This window comes from Athene cunicularia, assembly GCF_003259725.1.
Source record: "Athene cunicularia isolate RWA chromosome 12 unlocalized genomic scaffold, athCun1 chr12_part1, whole genome shotgun sequence".
Classification (NCBI taxonomy): domain Eukaryota; kingdom Metazoa; phylum Chordata; class Aves; order Strigiformes; family Strigidae; genus Athene; species Athene cunicularia.
The window spans coordinates 20,109,881-20,128,943 of NW_020799116.1; the positions used below are offsets into that span (position 1 = coordinate 20,109,881).

Sequence of the window (19,063 nt, forward strand, 5' to 3'; positions counted from 1 at the left end):
ATTAATGTTTGAGGATGCTTGGTTTTTTTCCCCGTATTGCTGAAGTTCAGTCTTTTGTAACAATGCAGTTTCACAGATTGATTATTCTTTCAGCAGCAGATTTGAACCATTTCCTTTGTTTTCTTTGATTGTTTCTTCTAACATGTTTTGAGAATACTTTTGCCATGGTTTTATTCAAACTTACTGTGTTCAAAAGGCATTCCTAGCAGAATTGTGGATAAAGGGCCCTTCAATCTGAATGTCTTGCTAGACCAGAAAGACAAGAATTTAGGATATATCAAACCTGAAATTTGATTTACAGAAAGGCTCGGTGGTCTGAGAACAGCTGAAAGGAAAGGCGCATACTTTATCCGTCTTAACAGTGTGTGTAAAGTAAATGTTTTATACTTATTAGTTACACTTCCAAAGTTGTACAGATTTGAAACAAAGCTCTGTTTGGCCTTTTTCAAATCTGTCGGTTTTCTATACTGACAAGGAAAAAACACTACATAAAAGCAGAGAATATTGTGGTTGAGAAATCAGTGCAAATATTTTGCTGTTTCTTCTAAGTACTGGTTTGATTGGGATACTGCTGATGGACAGTTTGATGTTAAATCATCATCAAATCTGAATTATAATATAAAAGCAGCTGGGGAAAAAAAAAAATGCTGGGTAACACTTGTCTCCGTGTCTGCCTCTGAAATTGCCCAGTACATGAGCTTTAATGTTGTCACTGTGCCTTTCTGTGAAAGCTTTCAAGTATGGTTTTCCCCCACTATTATTTTTCTGTTTTCTAAATCTTAATTTAGCAGACTCTAGTGATTAAAAACATTGTGATAAGCTGAAAGAGGAGTCTGTTGGATTAGTTTTAAATAATGCTGTCTACATAAAGATGAAATCTTGCCCTGACAGAGGTGCTGGATATTACGGATATAGTTGATAGCTGTTGTCTGGATGTCAGCAAAAACCAGACATCGCTCAGTTTTGGAAGTGGCGAAGCTAGTGTGTAAACGGGAGGTAGGAGGTTTGTGGGTCAGGCTAGGCATTTGCACAAATGTCGGATTTCAGACTCGGAAAACATAAAAAAATTTTAACTCAAATAACACCATGTATATGATTTGACAGTTCTGTGTGGCTTTTGCAATTGATGACTACGTTTATAGAAATGTAATCACCTTGTACTGGTCGTACTGTGGAGAGTGCCTCCCTCTCAGTTTAAAGTCTTGAGCAGAGAGGTTTTTTCAGACAAAACCATTATCAGAGACTTACTGCAAGTTCTGTGTACCAAAGCTATACAGTTTACATACAGTAAATGGAGTCAAAGAAAATCTTTGTAAGTAAATGCAGAGTTGTTTTTTATTATTTTACTTTACGGAGTCTCAAACACCACAGATTGACTCTGTAGGGAGGTACGTTGTGGTCTTTGCTGTGTGGGTTGTCTTCTGCACATTTAGATGGATACTGTGCTTTCAGACTTGATGTGCCTCTGAATTGTTAGTCACATACTTAGACTTTAAAATAGAGGTTGCAGAGAGAAACAGATGACTGAGATTTTAGTGCAACTTTAAAGTCTTCCTTGGAAGTCTCACTTCCTGGGGCTGCAGAGAGGGATTGCTTGGAGCAGATGTTTGTTCTGCTGCAACTAGCTTGTCGCATTAAGAGCAGTGAATAAAAACATCTGAAATGAAAAAGCTCTTTTTAGAAATCCTTTCAGCTCAGAAGTTTGGCCCTTTGTGGAGAGTTGATAGCTGCAGCTGCGTGCAATGAATTTGCAGTGTGGTGCATCAGCCAAGGCTACGGTTAGTTGTCTTTATTAGTCACAACTGGATTGCATTTTGCACGAGCGGTTTCAGGCATAAAGACTATGAAGATGTGAATTCAGATTGAGTTGTGCATCGACTGTCTTCTGTTGGTGAGGGCTGATACAGACGGAGCTGGTGAGCAGTACGGACATGGGAAATGCTTCAGTGGCCATTACACACTTTCAGCTATAAAAGCAGATACAAGTTAAAAGAATAAAGTGTGTAATTCCACACGAGTGCATAAGTTAACTGCTACAGGATCATTGCACCAAATTTCTGGAAGTTATTAAAAGCAATAACAGAAGTCTTCATGATGTTGGATATATGTGAAGACTGAGACAAAAATGAAATACAGTCTATCTTCTCTACAAGTATTTTGATTACATTCAGGATCACTATTTCTGTGAAATTATCGTGGATCAATTTTTGATACAAGGCCTTAATTTAGAACTCCTCTCCCAAAGACTTGCTCCGAGACAACATTAAAAAAAAAATTAGCAGTTGCTCAGAAAATACTGGGATGGAAAAGCAGCTATTTGAAAAATGAATTTCTAATTGGTGTTATAATGGATAAACACAAAATGAGATTTGCTGCTCCATAAGAGTCTTTCCTTACGTGGTAATTAGGAGCTCAGTAAAGAGTGGCACTTCCAAGTTTGTCTGCTCACCATTTGGACTGTGACTCTTACAAAGACTGGTTCTAAATTTACAAAAAGTTGGCTTGAATGGCTCCTTAGTACTAACTGTTCATGTAAGTGATTTCTAGATGATATTTGTTTAATTAAAAATTTTAATTAAGAGGTCTTTTAAAGTGTGATTCCCGTGATAGTTGGTGTAGGCGCAGGAGTAATTCCAGCCCGTACTTAGTTCAGGAAGAGACCCATGCTTGGAAAAAGCGTAGTCTTAAAGCTGTGGTTTAAGGCTTCTGCAGACTAAATCTGTTTCTGAGTATTGCTGCAGATTCTCAGATCTTTTCATCCTGTCTCTCATTTGCACAGGAAGATGGATGTTTCATTTTCTGATGGAGTGTTTCCAGTTTTAATTGATTCACTAATAGCTAATGGGGAGATACTCACAAAGGCTGGCTTGATAGCAAGGCAACTGCTACCCCTGGTTGTTCTTGGTAGCCCCCTGGAGACAGATGAAGGCTTCTCCAGGCAGTGACTGAGAGCAAGGTCCTGTCTCAGATACTTTGAATTACCTCTGGAAGAGTGTTCCTCTCAACTATATTCACTTTTGGATTATATTTTGGGAGACTGTCATCACTGTTCATCACTTGTGAAAATTAGGCTGTTTATTCCACTCTGTTTTTCTTATGTGTTAAATGCTGCTTATCTTTAGCATATATTAAAGACAAATTCGTATTTGAAGCGTTCTGTCTCTGAAGGAAGATGTGGCAAACGTTGCTATTTTATTGTAAGTCATGTTTAGTATAATAAGATAAGATCTTGATAATGTTTATTTAAGGAGAATGTTTTGTTGAGTTTGTTTAATAAAACAATATTCAAATAATCATAATACTCCTCTTTCTTCAGCTGAAGGGATCAGAGCTAGAAATTACACTTGTCAGAGGTGGTTTGTGTCAGTGCGTTGGTCCAGCCTGTGCCTACGTCAACCTCAGAGTTTGTGTTAATGGGACAGAGCAAGGTAGGAACGTATTGGGTTTGATTGTCACTGGTGGTGTTAAAAATTTGTTTGCAGAACTGTGATGAATGTTGGAGCCATGAATTTGTTTGCAAGATAGTGCAAACTCCCTTCCAACAGTAGCTTTAAATAATTATTGAAAACAAGTTTAAAAGCAAGACCTCATGTTGTCCATGATGTATTCTGATGTGGACCTGAAGTAAATACTTAGGTGTGCACATGAATTATTTATATTCTGCAGAAGGGTTTGTATGTGAATATCTATATAGAGTGTGGAGGATGTGTGTACTTTTGTGTGTGTTCACCCACGCTCAGAGTGCATACCTTGAGAATTTTTAATTCTTGACGTAGTACTGTAAATGTAGTGATGCCTTTATGTGGAGGAGATACTACTTTTGAAAAACTTAGATGTTGAGTATAGAGCTGAAAAGAATACTTAAAACTAGAGAATATGACTGTCTTGGATAATGAAAAGATGAGTGCAGTGGTATTGTTAGAAATACTAGAAGGTTAAGTTATAGATTAAAAGGAGAGAAAACTAAATGCGCTCTCTGGGATTTTTTTTCTTACATGTGTTTGCAGTTTGTGTGTCAAACTAAGTGCCGTGTTTAACACCTTTACAAAGCTGCTTACTGAATAACAATGACCATAACTATATAAGCTGCCGAACATCTCGGAGGGCATGCAGTCTGTCAGTTTTTAATCAATATAATACTGGATTATAATTCAGTGACATAAAAATTTGATTGCTTTGTTAATAAAAACAAATATAACTTCTGTAAATCTGAAGTACACTTGAGTCCAGTTCCCTGTTTTCTTTCTTCTTTTCCTTTCTTACTAAAAAAATTTCTGGAAGATGCAGTATTGCCAGTTTTGAAGTTTTTAAGTTAGCTGAGAAACTCAGGAAGTAATTAGAAAAAGTCATTAGAAAATCATTGAAACATGGATGTTGCTTCCAAACTGCATTTTAATTTCATAATTTTGGTTTTAGATGGTGTGTTGCTGCTGGAAAATCCAAAAGGAGATAATACCTTGAACTTCACTGGACTTGTAGATGCTGTCTCCTGCATTTTTGGTCTTAAAAATTCAAACCTGACAGTTTTTAATGGAAAAACAGGTAAATGGAGTATGACAAGGAAAATTGAAAGTCTGTCTAGCAGCAGCCAGGAGTTATTTACTGTATAATTATTTACTGTATAATTTTTCTATATATATACAAAATTGACAAGAAAATACATAAGGAAATATTCTATTTTATAGTACTTAGCTTGATGTGACTATAAAAACATTCTCATAAAATGTTTCCAAAAGCTGCTGCTAAATGATGCTCATCTCTTCTGTTATCTATTTCCATTGCAGTTCTCATCAGGACAAAATCTGATTTATTTCAGAAAGTGTTTCCATTGGGTCCAGGCTGTGCTATATATTGATGGCGGGCTGCCATCAGCTTTGGCATGCTTTTTTCCCTAATGTCTCAGTAGGCAGAGTGAGAACTTAAATTGAATGCAAACTGCTATATGTAGAGGAAAAAAATGTTGCTTTTTCACCCTGGAGAAACTTGAGGATCTCATAAGGATCTATCGAATATTTTTGCAGCTTGAACTTTGCCTCTGCTAAGGCATGAGAATGTAAAATACCTTCTATGGATTACGCATAGACTTACAGGCTATATCACAGTTTGGTTCATTACAAAGGTAATATAGTTGAAATGGAAAAGGAAAACGTTGTGAAAGATGTTGCAATTAGTGAGACCCTACCATCACACTGGCATCCTCTCCCCGAGATGAAGGTGCTGTTTTTCGTTATTGCATTATGTATAGTATTTCAATACATCAGAAAAAGTTACAACTTAAAAATCAGCACACTGAGAACAGGATTACACTAATCATGAAGTGCTTTAGTGAAGAAATACAGGAACTAGAGTACTCAACAGTGGCCATGCTGTGATATGACTTTAGAGATGTTTCAACAGCGGCAGTAAACTTTGTATGTTCTTGGTGTGATTTGTAGGTGCATCTTGGTGTTCAAACTTTGTTTCAACACCATTCCTCTTAAGTCTAAAATGAGTGACAAAGAAATGATAAAATACTGCAAAAATGGTGATTGGACACCTACAGAAACTATTGCTAGTGTATTTTCGTAGAAATATTATTGAAGCAACATCTAAGGGGGAGATACTTTAACTTGACTGTTGTGAAAGGCTGTTTTGGGGTGCCAACAGGATGCCAGGGATCACCAGCTTATGTCTCCCTATGACATCAGTAGGGGTATAGTCGTACTTGTGTCTGTAATGTCACTGCTACTATCTCTATCTTTAGTTTCTTTGCTTGTCTTTTCCTGGAAGGATTTCTAGAAGAATGTTGTAGGAGTTTTCATATCTGATGTAACCTTTACTGTACCTTACTGTGATAAAACCTCTTTCCCAAGTTGTGCTCAGCTGAACTGAGTAGTTCTATCATACAAATTATTACCCTTTGCTTTTAGAGATGTTTTCTAGGAAATTTTGGATCTCTCAGTATCTTCCTCAAGTTTCAGTTATGTTTTAAAGGAGAAAATAGTTTTTCTTTAAATCCTCTTCCAAATAGTAGTGATATGCTTCATAGCAGTGTGGTATGTGCCTACAGAGGTGGGTGGTACTAGTGCAGTTCATTACCATCACAGACACTAAGAGATGACCCACCAAAGGCCAAGAACAGTTGACAAACTCTCATCTCAGTAAGATTATAAGGAGTTTGATTCCTTACATGGTTTGTTTTCTGCCACTAACAGGACAAAATGATGTAGCATAAATCTATTAATGCTGAATTCCTGAAGGAAGTGGTAAAGAAAATCTAAACCTTTGCTTTTCCTCAAAGGTTCTTTTCTGCTGTCGTAACAGAGGTTTTATTTCTTCCTTTCCGTGTTGCATTTGCTCCATAGGTATCATTTGGGGACTTCCCATCTTGTCGTGGTGATTTTAAACTTTCATTCTTTGTAAGCTTTTTTTCGCTGCCCACTTATGAACAACATGGAGATTCCTTTTGAAAGATTAGGTTATCAAATTCAATTTTGTTGCAGTTTGGCAGAGATCTCAAATAAATATTGATCAGCAGAAGATATGGCTCTCTGAGGAGTCAGGGTTGAAGGCATTTATGAAGGAAATAGCTGTTAAAGATGCTAGAGGATAGAATTGAAATTCTACATGTTTGCTTTGGATACAATCCCTTTGCTTTATCTGCCCAACCTTCCCACAGGTGAGGCCTAATGGTGATTCCAGGGTCTCTCTAGGTGAGGCAGGGGGTTGGTATCAGCTACTCTGAGAGGAATTGCAAAGAAAGGTCATGCACTCTAGACAAATTGTTGCTGAATTGTTCCTCTCTGTGTTAATAAAATTGTGACCCGGTAAAACCATATTTCTGGCTCCTTATTTTCCTTCCTGTGGTTTTTTAGGGCTGTCCACTTTACTTGCAGTAATTTATTATCTTGTTTTCTAATTGTAATGAAGATTTACTTAGGGTTGCATAATGGCACAAAATCAGGCAGTTGTTGCATTAAGACAGGCTAAAATATGTCATGTCCCTGTTTTTCGGTGCAACATTGAAATAACGGGATAAACATTTCCTCCCCAACAGTGTTTCAGTTTGCAGTTACTCAAAATACAAACACTGAGCAAGACTCTGGGATTGGTACTGACCTTCAGAAACTGAGAATAGAATTTGTCTCTTTTTAAAATGATTAATTTTTTTTAATGTTAAAGGAAAGAGGCTGGGCCCAAGTCAGATGGTAAAACAGTTGTCTGTGACGTTCTTTTTGCTGTAGCTTGCTGAAAAGCTGAAAACTTTCTGTACTAATTGGGAATGCTTTCTGACTTGGCACTTGGCTTTCATGTAAGTAGCCCATATTGAAAAAGACAGAGAAATTTGTTTTTAAAAAATTTTAAAAAGGAAATTTTTTTAAAAATTTCAATTTTTTATCATTATGGGAATAAATGAAGCTGTAAATCACGTAGGGCTTAAAAGAGGGGAGGAAGGACAGGTGAGGAAAAAATCCTCCTACAAACTTCTTTGTCTTATTTCATCTTTATGATTTTCACATGCCTAATTTTTTTTAAGTTCTACTCTGAGCACTGTTTTCTGAACAAGAATACAATTTTTTTTTTTTTAAATTAATTTTTAAATGTCCATGAGGCTGTAAGACACCTTAGGAGAGCATTGCCACTTAAATCTCAGCTACAGGGAGAACTGACTTTAAAAGTGATTTTAATATTGATGAGCACTTGTAATACCTGCTTGTTTTCAAGTGTGGTAGTAGAGACGAAAAAATGATCCATTTTTTCTTGCTCTTATTAGAGTCATATGAGCTGACTCCATTGACAACACATGACATGAGCTCTTCCTTGTGGAAATGTCAGTGGTCTTGTAATGCAAAATGCTAGATTTGTTAAATACGCAAATCACCATTACTGTAGCTCACACCCTGCTGCCCTGCATAGATCCGCACAGATCCTGGCAGCTGGGCAATGTCCAACTCCAAGTTCCTTGGGCTGTGTGTTTCTTGCTCTGCAGAGCACCCTGCCCACGGCACTGCTCCTACCCGTGACCCACGGGCTCTATGTAAATGGCAAGCAATGTTGCTTTAGGGTTGTGCTAGGGAAAACCTGCTGTGGATTCCCTTTCTATCTGATGAGATCTTGTTAATTCCTTTCCACTTGTTAATTTAGTAATTTTCTTGCTTTTTCTGTAAGTAAAACCAAAAGCAAAGCCCCCTCCTGTGCTTGAGCATGTGCCTTGCAGCTCAGACATACCAGAGAAGTGCTTGTGTAGCTGGCAGATGGCCACCATCATCCTAAAACCTTCATTCTTGAAAACTGAATTTTAGAAGCAGCAATGAAGCTTTGCCTTTTTCCTTAAAGCTTTTTATATATGTGTGTGTATATATATCTAAAAAATTATCAACTTGATTTTTTTAAAAGATACCACTTTAGAATCTTAGATGCAGCCTGAGGTCTTCATTCTTCCTCAGGGCAGTCTCATAAGCCTTCCGCAGTGCATCGTGCTTTGAGGTTCTGTGGCAGTTGGCAAAATTTTGAGAGCTAGTAGCCTGTGATTACTTTTTCACCCTTTTGGGGATTTTGGTTTGGGTTTTGTTTTCTCTTTTAATTGGTTTGGGTTTTTTGGTTTGTAATTTTTAAATTGGTAAACATTGCTGGAAAAATGCCACTTTTGCCCCTTTGAAATTCGTTCAGATGAACTGAGGAAAAATTGTTATTGTGAAGCTTAGGCTCTGTGACATGCGAACAGGGCTTATACGGGATGAAAACTTGTTGGGGAAAGAGATGACAGATGTGCCTGTTCCATATGTACAGGCAACACACAAAATTCTTACAAGAAATTAAATTTATTAATTTTTCCTGGATTTGGTCTTTGGAGTTCTTTTGTAGCTGCAAAAACTTTGTGGCAGAGAGTGATATTATTGCTCTGTGTCTTCAATATTGTGGCTATTAGCAGCTTTTTTTTTTACCTCTGTGGTAGACAGGCTCATGTAGACAGTGCAGAGGCAGCCCTGCATGTTTCATGTGCCTCACAGAAACCTCATTAGCTTCTCATCTGAGTGCTTTCAGGGTGCTGATAGTACTTCTAAAATCCTTTGAGACATGGGTTCTATTTTGGGTTTGATCTTCCACCATTTTCTAAATATGTATGGTGGGAGTCATCTGCTGAATCATCAGCTGTTGTTGACACTAAACACAAATATTAATGCAGAGGGCATTATTCATGAGCTAACCAGCCACTGATTCTGTGTTTATTGTCATCTGGAGTTTAATGAGGGGAGTGTCCTGATGTTGCATAGTAACACATATCCAGTACTGCTTCAGCAAGTCAGGGTACAGGCGAAGATTATAGGTTGGAATTTAATGAGATAGAAATGGTTGACTTAAGTGAATAATTTCTGGCTTAAGTTATTTAATTATTTTTATTGCATAGATAATCATGTTGTGTATTTTATGTGCATAAGAAATGCTACATAGGAGCTAATTTCCATAGTAGACAAAATACTCTGTGCTGTTAAAAAACAGAATATTTCTGCACAAATTCCATTTTTCAAAATGGAGAAATCCTCGTTTTGAGGAAGGAAGAGGGAAAGACTTCCACAGTGAAATCAGTAGTGAGAAAGGCTCATTGTCAGCTAATCAAGTGAGAACTGGACCTCGGCTTCCCTGTAATGGCCTGACTGGTCTCATTTTCTTTTTCAGAACTGATAAACAAAACTGACTTGCTCAGTCTCAGCGGAAAGACTCTGCATGTGACAACAGGGTCAGCACCTGCTCTGATCAACTCTCCTGATGCTCTGCTCTGCCAGTATATCAACTTGCAGTTAATGAATGCAAAACCACAAGGTGTGTAGGATACTGATCTCTCCTCATTTACAGGCTGAGCTTTTTGTCATATGAGTTTTGGACACTGTCGCTTACTGATGAAGATAAGTACATATGTTTTCATTGGTGGATGGTGATTTTGTTTAATTTTTCCTAGTATTTGCTTTCTAATAAATGCACTGTTTACATTTAGCTTTTCTCCCTTTTTTCATAGAAGAAAAAGGAGACCCAGTTTGAGATAAAGGACAACATTTAAACATGAGCCCTTCAGCATTGTTTTCCTATTTCTGACTATCAGCTCACCTGTACAGCTTATTTTTAAAAGGCTGAGTTTAAATCTGACCAAATTGAAGGAGGAGCTAGGTCTTTACAAAGACATGGTAAACAGCCTGTGAAACATTTCTTAGTGCTACTGAGAAGCCAAATGACTTATATTATTAACCTGATTTGGAGTGTAGATATGTGTATGTAATTCTGTTTCACAGCTGCTAGTCTTCTAACTTCTGCTCTGAAACCTCACATTGGAAGAGAGATGTTGTTTGTAATTTACTCTTAATCTCTGCCCTGGTATGAGTCCTTTCTGGACTGTCTGTGTAGAGTCCTCCTGACACTACTGGGAAACTACTTGGGGCAAAAATGTATTTTTAACTGTGGATTTGATCAGCAGAAGGTCCTTTGTGAACTTCTGCAGTTCTTAGTGGTTTGTGTATCACTTTGAAATATTTCATATTTCCCAGTCTCTAGGTTATCCTGTTGACCCCCATGTAAAGAATTCTGTAAAGTTTTCTTTTGGTTGGCAAGTTGTTAATAATCACTGATACTTCTGATTCTAAAATTCATGGACTTATTTAATGAATATCTGTGAGTACGTTGGTATAGGTAATTACTCAGCACTATGAAGAACCAGAGATGAAATGGTAGAAGAAATTGTAAACTTTCAATTTACCAAGATAAATGAAATAGTATCATTCCTCAGCAACAGTGATTCAACTGTTGTTCTTTTTCAGAATGTCAGAAAGGAACAGTGGGAACTCTGCTAATGGAAAACCCTGTTGGCCAGAATGGATTAACGTACCAAGGTCTTCTACATGAAACGGCAAAAGTTTTTGGGCTCAGAAGCAGGAGGCTAAAATTGTTCCTGGATGAAGCACAAACTCAGGGTAAGCACAAACTTTGGGTTTGCTTGTCCAAGGATACTTGGAAGTTTTTGTTGAGAAGCAGCTAATGTAGCCTGAGGTCTAGCTTAATTACCAAATGCATGCTATTTACACATTGGTTTCTAATTTTGCCCAGTAATTCAATATTTATTTAATAAAATCCTTTAAGCACAGATACACATTTAGAAATTCAAAGCTCTAATGCATTCCCTTGATGAAATGGCCAAGATGAGTTCTGTACACGTTTCTTCCTTTTGAAATAGAAAGGTCAGTCAGCAATGGAAATGGTAGCTACATGCTGCTGTGACTAAGCAGAGAGAGTGAGTCTCCTCTTAAAAGTGAATGAGTCTGAAGTGTGAATATTTTAAGAACCTGTTCAAATTGTTCCTGTAACATTCATATTGTTGCAGATTTTTTTTCCCTTCCTTTTGGAGAATGGGAGTGGGTAGAAGAGAGTATTGGATCTATTTTAGAGTTGTGTGAGTAGGACAGACTTGGTAGGGTACAGCAGCTGCAATTCATTCAGAATACCTGGGAGGTAGGAAGCTTTATCACATAGTCACGTATCTGAAATGTTAAAGAATCTTCCAAAACCACGGACAGATGGTGAGGCTTAGAAACAAAAATTTCTGATTCATAAGAAAGATAAGACTAAAGATGAAGCCACCTGTAGTGCTAACAAGTTGGAACTGAGAAAGATTTGGGACTTTATTTGACAGGAAGAATGGACTGGAAATTACATGGTAAAAACCCCACAGGTATTCCTGTGTGTTCAGGAAAATTCAGCTCCTCGATTGCAATGATGCAAAGCATTCTGTCTCCAGTTTATCACAGTAGCATGATTTACAAGCTGTTGGGGAGGGACACATGACACTTAACCTTGACTTACCACATGTTAGGTTACCTGTCTGGAAGTTAGACATCTTGATTAAAGCAGTTATCTAATCCTGGGATGGAGTGAGTTTCCTCAGGAGGTGCCTGGCAGCTGATGAGGGGAGGAGGAGTGCAGTGTGCTAGTGTAGCTGGCTAAACTGGGACCATTTGGCTATCCACTGGGGTGAAGGGATTCAAGTAGGATAGATTAGAATCAAAGCAAGTAAGGTGTGGGGGGGGGTTGTTGTGGATTTTTTGTTGGTTTTTTTTTATTTCATGTGACCTGAACTCCGTTCATTGAAAAACCATTTTTGTAAATAAAATGTATCTCAGATGTTGATGAGACTTTCTAGTGATAGTTTGAGTTAGTGCTAAAAATAATGTGCTGAATGGTGTTAACAAACAGAGAGAACTGGAGACTGTAGTGTTTAGAAACAGCACAAGGTATAGGACCCAAGTATATCAACTACACTTAATTTGCATAAACAAAAGATATATTTATGTGTGAAACCTTGCTGCCTAGAGATTTAGCCATTCAGGAGCAACTGATGTTATACACACTTCTTTTTTGGTTTCTATCACTGTTACGGGGCAAAAGGGGCTCACAGCAGCATATGATTTATTTAAGATACTAAAATAACTATTGTAGGAAACTTTTGAGCTTTGAAAGAGGGAAGTAACTTGACGAAACAGGAAAATGTATAGCCTTTAAGTCTCAGCTTAAGTAAGGATTTTTAAAATACCTTTACCTAAAAGGGAAATCAGCTGAATTGCTTTAACATTTGTTGTAAGAATTCTCCAGAACTATTTGAACTTTAAGTGTATAAAGTGACAATTCACTATGATGTGAAAGGTGAGATTTGATAACTCTTCAAAGCCTAAACCGACTAATTTGGTCTTTTTTAGACTCAGAGTGTAGAGGACTTGGTCCTGGAGGTATATTTGTGTAGCTAACATGCTTATGCCAGTTAGCTATGCTGCTGCTATCTCAGATTTAATTCTCACTGTGCAGCTCTCTTAATATCTTTTTTAATCATATAAACACTGAAATGGGTGTACTTTATCTTCAGATCTCTTTATATGATAAATAAGTGCTGCATATAAAACAAATATTTTGATGCCTCTGGAAACCATTAGGTCATTAATGTTTGTGTATTGTTGCAGCTCTGTAATCTAATCCCCTTTTTATCAATATATTTCTAGGTCTTACCTTCAAAACAAAAAAAGTTCAGTCTCTTGAGTGGGTTCTTTTTATGGTTTATTCTAAAAATAAAAAATTATTTCCTGTTAACAATTTGAAACATTTGATGAAAATGACCCATGAATTGGAAGACTGATGCCTGTTTTATAAAAAGAAAATTAAATCACTTGGTAGAAAATGAGCTATCGGTTCTGAAAACATTATTTTTATAAATGTTGTCAGGTACAGGCAGTTGGGCATCTGCTGCCTGTTGTACAAAAGCTTGCCAACTTTTCAGAAACAAATGTGCTTTTCACCCCCCTTTGTAATATTGGAAAAACATTCTATAAATACATGTCAGAGTGGTGATCGTTGCTTATTCATGAGATGGAAAGAGGAGTTATAGGTAGCTGATTCAGAGACACATTAGGGATGAAGGCAATACTTCTTAATGTGCTAACTTCAAAGCCTTCCTTTGAAGGAATTGGCACAGAAAGGAGGATGTCCTTACATTTTGTTGATAAATCAAGTTTCCAATTTCTAAAAGTAATTTTTGTGTTAAATATTGTTGAAAATAGTAGCTTCACATAGCTCCTAGTTTTTGAGGATTTTAAAAATAGATAATTAAAAAAAGACTTTGAGACCAAGTTCGTAGTTTGGCTGCTTCTGCAGACCAAAATAACTCTTGTACACACTGATGTACCATTTTCATGGGGAGGGAAGGAAGGTTAATGAGGGAATAAAGCTCTAATTGCTGAATTAGATTATGCCTCCACTGCCTCCACTCTTTTAGCTGGGTAGATGGGTATTCAGCTGCTTAAAGCTGGAAGAGAACTCCTTCAAAACTGTACCATCATGATCCATAAGGGCTTCTTAATTCTTTAATTAATAGATGGCCTTTAAACTTGGATGCAGACTACATCTGCTCAGTCTAAAACTGAAATATTTTCTACTAAAGATGGGGGCCTTAATGTTAGGAGTGTGCATACTGTTACATGGAAACACAACTCCTGGCTGCCATTTCTAGAATCGGTTTTCACTTGGACATCATGTTACTGAAAACTAAGCTGCTTTTACATTATCTCCATGGATGCACTTCAGACTTGGCTCCCCCTGCCCCACCCGCGCTGCCTTGGTCTCTCGCAGCTGGAGGCGAGCCCAAGGCAGAGCAGCACGAATGTCGGACGTCAGCTCTGGGATACACTGCAGTACACTACAAAATTGTTTGCACTGAAAAAATACCCAGCCGTTCTGAATGTTATGAAACCGTCATTTGTGCTGACTCCAGTGCTAAAATTTAAAATTGTCTTTTATTTGCTTGTGTTGCCTATAGGGATTCTGGTGTGCAGAGTAACACCACAGCCCCCAATGTTCTTTTGCTTTGGTTTCAGTGGATGTGTTTGTGGTTACCACTTGGAAGTTTCTTAGTAAAGAGATCTCTGGTATATTTGTTATTTCGATTGCTTTTGTTCCAAAGCCGTTCTTCATGGTATTCCAAACAATCTGCTCTGTTATTGGGGTAGCTTGCTGTAGCTGATGGGTGCTGAAAAACACTGAGCTAGCAAGCATCTAACTTCTTGGCAAGAATGCTCTGTAAGGTGGCAAGAATAGTGACAGGGATTTCCAGTTCTTACCAGCTTTGCAGGTGACTTTTTATGTAGCCACAAAGTGCAATTACTCTGTGTTTGTGTTTCATAAATAATTGCAAACCCTGAATCAGCCTATTGGAAACACGCTACATCCTTAAAAGAGGTTTGTGGATGAGACTTTATCCTATTACTGTCCCAAACTGTGTGCATATAGCTATGAAAAGACTTCAGGAATTGAAGTGGTATGGTATGAAATTCTTTAGGCACACTTAATAAGATTGCAACATTGGTTTTTCAGCAGATACTACTACAGTCCTTGCTTTGGGTATAAAGCTCAAGTTAATGTATGCATGTTCGTCACACGTGTGCTTTATATTCTGTCGGAGATGGGATGCTAGAGGAGATGGATCTCTGTATGACCATTCTTACATAATGTCTATAATGGGCTCTGGTTTTCAGTGCATTGTGTTGTATTGTTAATATTGACTTCGTGTCATTGCATTATAAAATAATTTTCTGAACTAGGTATTATTCTGTGTGGATGTGAAGCTGGGAGCTGTGGGCTGACAAAGGCTTTCAAAAAAATTTTACTTTGTAACCTAGAACACTGTTTTCTACTCTTGCAGTGGCAATCCTGACATATGGTGACCCTTCCTTTAATAGGAAGGAGTTTTTGAGCTGAGCAGTTTCTGTCCTACTTGCATTTTGATTGAACCAGCAGAACTGTCTGAATAAAAAAAAATTGTTCATAGTTTCACCTGTAAGCAGGAGCACTAACTATGTTCTGTTTCTCTCTTTTCTTGGTTCAGAGATCACAAAGGACATCTCCATGAAGAACTTGAACATGAAGACTGTGTATGTTTGTGTTATACCCACCACAGCTGAATGTTGAGAATTCCATTTTTATGAATAAGGCCGTGTAGACTTTTTTCCACAAAAAATGAAGTCAAATTCAACTAGTATGCTTTTAGATTAACATCCAAGTTGTGTACGGTACTTTTAACACCTCGAATTGCACACAGGATGTTTTCTACCAGTGCACGTCTAATATGCTGCTCTTCGGTTTCAAATACAATGTATTTTCATTATGTTATCGTAGGGTAGTGGAAAAGTTGTTCAGAAAAATGGCAGAACTACTTAACCTTAGATATCTATGCAGTAATTTGCCTGAAAGAAATGGGACTAGTACCTCAGTGATGCTGTTCTCTGCCTGTCCTTTATGCAGAGAGCATCTTTGATTTTCTAAACCGTGGGTTACCTACAAGGCTCTATGATATATGTACCGTGTTACAGTAGCTTTGGAACTTATTTAAGCATTACCCAGATATGTACATTCATACTAGCTGGATCTTCATGAAGTGTGTGGCTGATGATTTAAAATACTCCCTAATTTCAACACTTGGAAAAATAAATTTGCTTCATCTTGAAACTCTTTGTTTCCCTGAGTTCAGAGTATTTTGCTTCCTTACATTTTCTAAAGAAGGTAACGCTTATAGCACGCCATATAGATCAGGAAGACCTGGAGAAACTTGAAACCTGAAAATGTCCATACTGAATGCCAGTGGCTGACTGGATTGTGATACTGAACAGGTTTGGGGTATTTTGTTTGGTTAGAGTTTTTGGGGAGGGTTTTTCACTTTGGTTTCAGACTTAAAAACAGCTTTAGATTGAAATTAGTGTTGGGTTTTTAGGATAGTAGTCAACATAACTTGCCAAACGTTAGTGTGAACTTGTGAATCTGTAGGCAAGTGAAATAACAAGCAACCTTTTTTTCAGTTTGAGGATTTTTTTGACTAGTTAAACTAGAAGCTTAAGGATGGTTAAGTTTCACAGCACTTCAGCAGTGTTGTTAATCAGTGCTGAGGCTGGCTGTGGTACAGTACGCTGAGCTCGGAAGGTGTGTGTGCATGCGGCTGCCTTCGCTGCTGGGCCTTTATTAGCTTCCTGAGAACAAGATTACATACACTGTGAACAAGAGTACTAACAGAGAGCAACGTTTGTAAGAATAACAAAGTCTTGCTTAGCATGTTTTTCCATTGCTCTATGTTTTTCATCTTTACACTATGAATATAAACCAGAGCTTTTTTGTGATAACACTGTGTTAGTGGGAATAACTATAAATAAATGTTCTGTGTAACTGCTGTGCTGTAGTGGACCATACCAAAATTGTAAGTAGTCATTTGAAGTAAATCAAGTCTCTGGCATTCAGCTTACGTAAAACTATTTTTATCGGTATTAAAAATGTCAGTGCCTGAACCTACTGAATCACTGGCCTGTTCAGTTTAATGAAGATTAGACATTGCCTTCAAACTTCCCCTGTAAGTCAGCTTGCTTATCTATTTATTGACATAGTGACATGGAAATCAAATTAGTATCATTTTTTTTTTCTGTCACATTAAATATGTCCAGGCTATGTCTTTTGCGAAGGTAAGATTGCTGTTTCTAGGCTGAATAACTTTGCTTTATTATTTATGGAGAATAAATGACGATGGCAAGTGATTGTAATCTAACTTCATTCTTCATGAGACAATCTAAGGGGAGAACACTACTTGCATTTTTAGAGAGTGATTTGACATTTTGTGTATGTGTATTTTTCTTTAATTCTGAGCATGTTGGCTGGCCAAGTTTTGTGTAAGGACCGGATTAGATTTTATATGTATACGTACCTATATATTTCTATATATGTTTTCCATTGGATTAAAAGCCCAGCCAAGATTTATGAATTCACTGAGTTACAGAAAAAGATAATCTGCAACAGAACATTTTTTTCTTTTTCAAGTGTATTTATAGGTGATTAATGTAAAAAATAATCTGCCCTTAAGAGAAGAGATACTTTCCTGTGACCTTAGTCCAGTAACCTCATACTACACATGAGGTATAGTTGAATCAGGTTTCCTGGATTTTTAAGTAAATGAGTGCTTTATACTGAAAATAAAAACTGGCCTTTCCCTTGAAATGAGCTTTCTCTGTGAAGATACTCGGCAAAGTAGCACTGCCTGTGATGCACTGTTAAAATAGATGAAGGCATGCTGATAAAATTTAGTCAGAGGTAAAGGATTTAAATAATCTACTCACAGGAAGGGAGTGAAGGAAAAATATTGCTGACAATCCTGTATGTGTCCTTTAGGTCTAGGGATAATAGACTACAAACTAGATGTGAAGCATAGGAGACTTTCCATCCCATTGAACCACAACGTGATGTGCAAACTGGAGGCTGAAAGGCTTTCTTGCGGGTTTCTAGTCTTACCATGAGAAATGAGAAGACAAAATATGGAGAAAAAGGTAGTGAAGTGTTGAGCTGCTTTTATAGAGTCTCCCTGGTGTAGGTAGAGTGCACCTGTAATATAACACGTGCATTCAGACACCGCCTTCCTGGAGGGATGCTGCCTGCCTGGCACTTCATATTTCAGTAGATATGGATGTCTCCTAGATTTGTCTTAATGTTTTCTGGATGCATTTCTTTCATTTTAGTAAAATACAGGTATATATTCATATTGCTTGAATTGGAAGTAAATGGTACCATGCCTTGAACAGTGTAGGAAAGTACCAACTTGCTCTCAGTATGTGAACAGGGAATGGTGAAAGTCTTGTTCCAGGTGGCAGTGTGGCACAAAGGATGGGCTTTTAAAGAAACACAAAACTCTCTTCCTTGTCAAGCAGTATGTTGGAGAAGTTGACCCAAGAAATCCTCCAGTAAGATCTGTTGTTTCCACGTGAGGCTTGATCTTAAAAATTAGAGGACGACCTTTTCAAGTAGGTGTACTCTAGGGTGTGCAGTGTAAAAAACTAAAAGCTGTTGTCTCCATGTAGCTTGGCTGTGCTTTTTTTCCTAAGGTCTTGATTCTTTAAAGTGAAGTGGGTGTTGTATGGCAGAAAGTTACGCTACCTATTTCTTGCCAGAATGGACTGTGCTTCCGTTGCCCTGCTTCATCTCCGTCTCCCTTCTTCATGGCAGATGCTTTTCATTCTTTCTTTTTCCTTCTTAATTTTACTTTCTGTGTGTTGTTTTGGGTTTGGTTTTTTTTTTTGGTTGGTTTGGGTTTTTTTCACCTTGTTGCTTTTAGTTTCTTGGCTGTGGCTTTCTGTCCACATCTACATACTCTTCACAGGTTTTGATGACTGGAACAGAAACAGAAGTGTGCCCTTGTGCTCTCCAGTCTGATCCTATCATAAGGATGGAAATGCCCCTGAATGCTCTTTCTGTCTTTGGTAGGATTGGTAAAAGCTGGCAGAAGGGAAAATTCAGTATGCTTAGGGCAGGTAATGGAAGAATGAGACCAGAGTTGATCAGAGGACACTGCTGAAAATGCTTCTGGGGCAGTTAACTTTACATCAACCTTTTACATAAGTAGCATGTAATTAAAAAACTAATTTTGTTGCAGAATTATAGTTTAATTTTACTTTCAGCTGCCGTTCTTGTTAGTTGGCCATGATCTCTTATCTCTAAAACATACTGACACCGAATGTTAGGAACAAGTTGTGAC

At 37.6% G+C, this 19,063-nt stretch overlaps 1 protein-coding gene across 1 annotated transcript in view; it reads left to right on the plus strand.

Annotated features, from left to right (window-relative positions):
- IARS (isoleucyl-tRNA synthetase) overlaps positions 1-16,003 on the plus strand; it is a 107,992-nt gene extending 91,989 nt beyond the window's left edge. The window contains exons 31-35 of the mRNA XM_026857429.1: positions 3,317-3,428; positions 4,417-4,542; positions 9,658-9,801; positions 10,788-10,940; positions 15,389-16,003. Of these exons, the coding sequence (XP_026713230.1) occupies positions 3,317-3,428; positions 4,417-4,542; positions 9,658-9,801; positions 10,788-10,940; positions 15,389-15,471 (618 nt within the window). The 3' untranslated portion in view covers positions 15,472-16,003. The remainder of the gene's footprint in view (positions 1-3,316; positions 3,429-4,416; positions 4,543-9,657; positions 9,802-10,787; positions 10,941-15,388) is intronic.
- Positions 16,004-19,063: the final 3,060 nt, after the last annotated feature.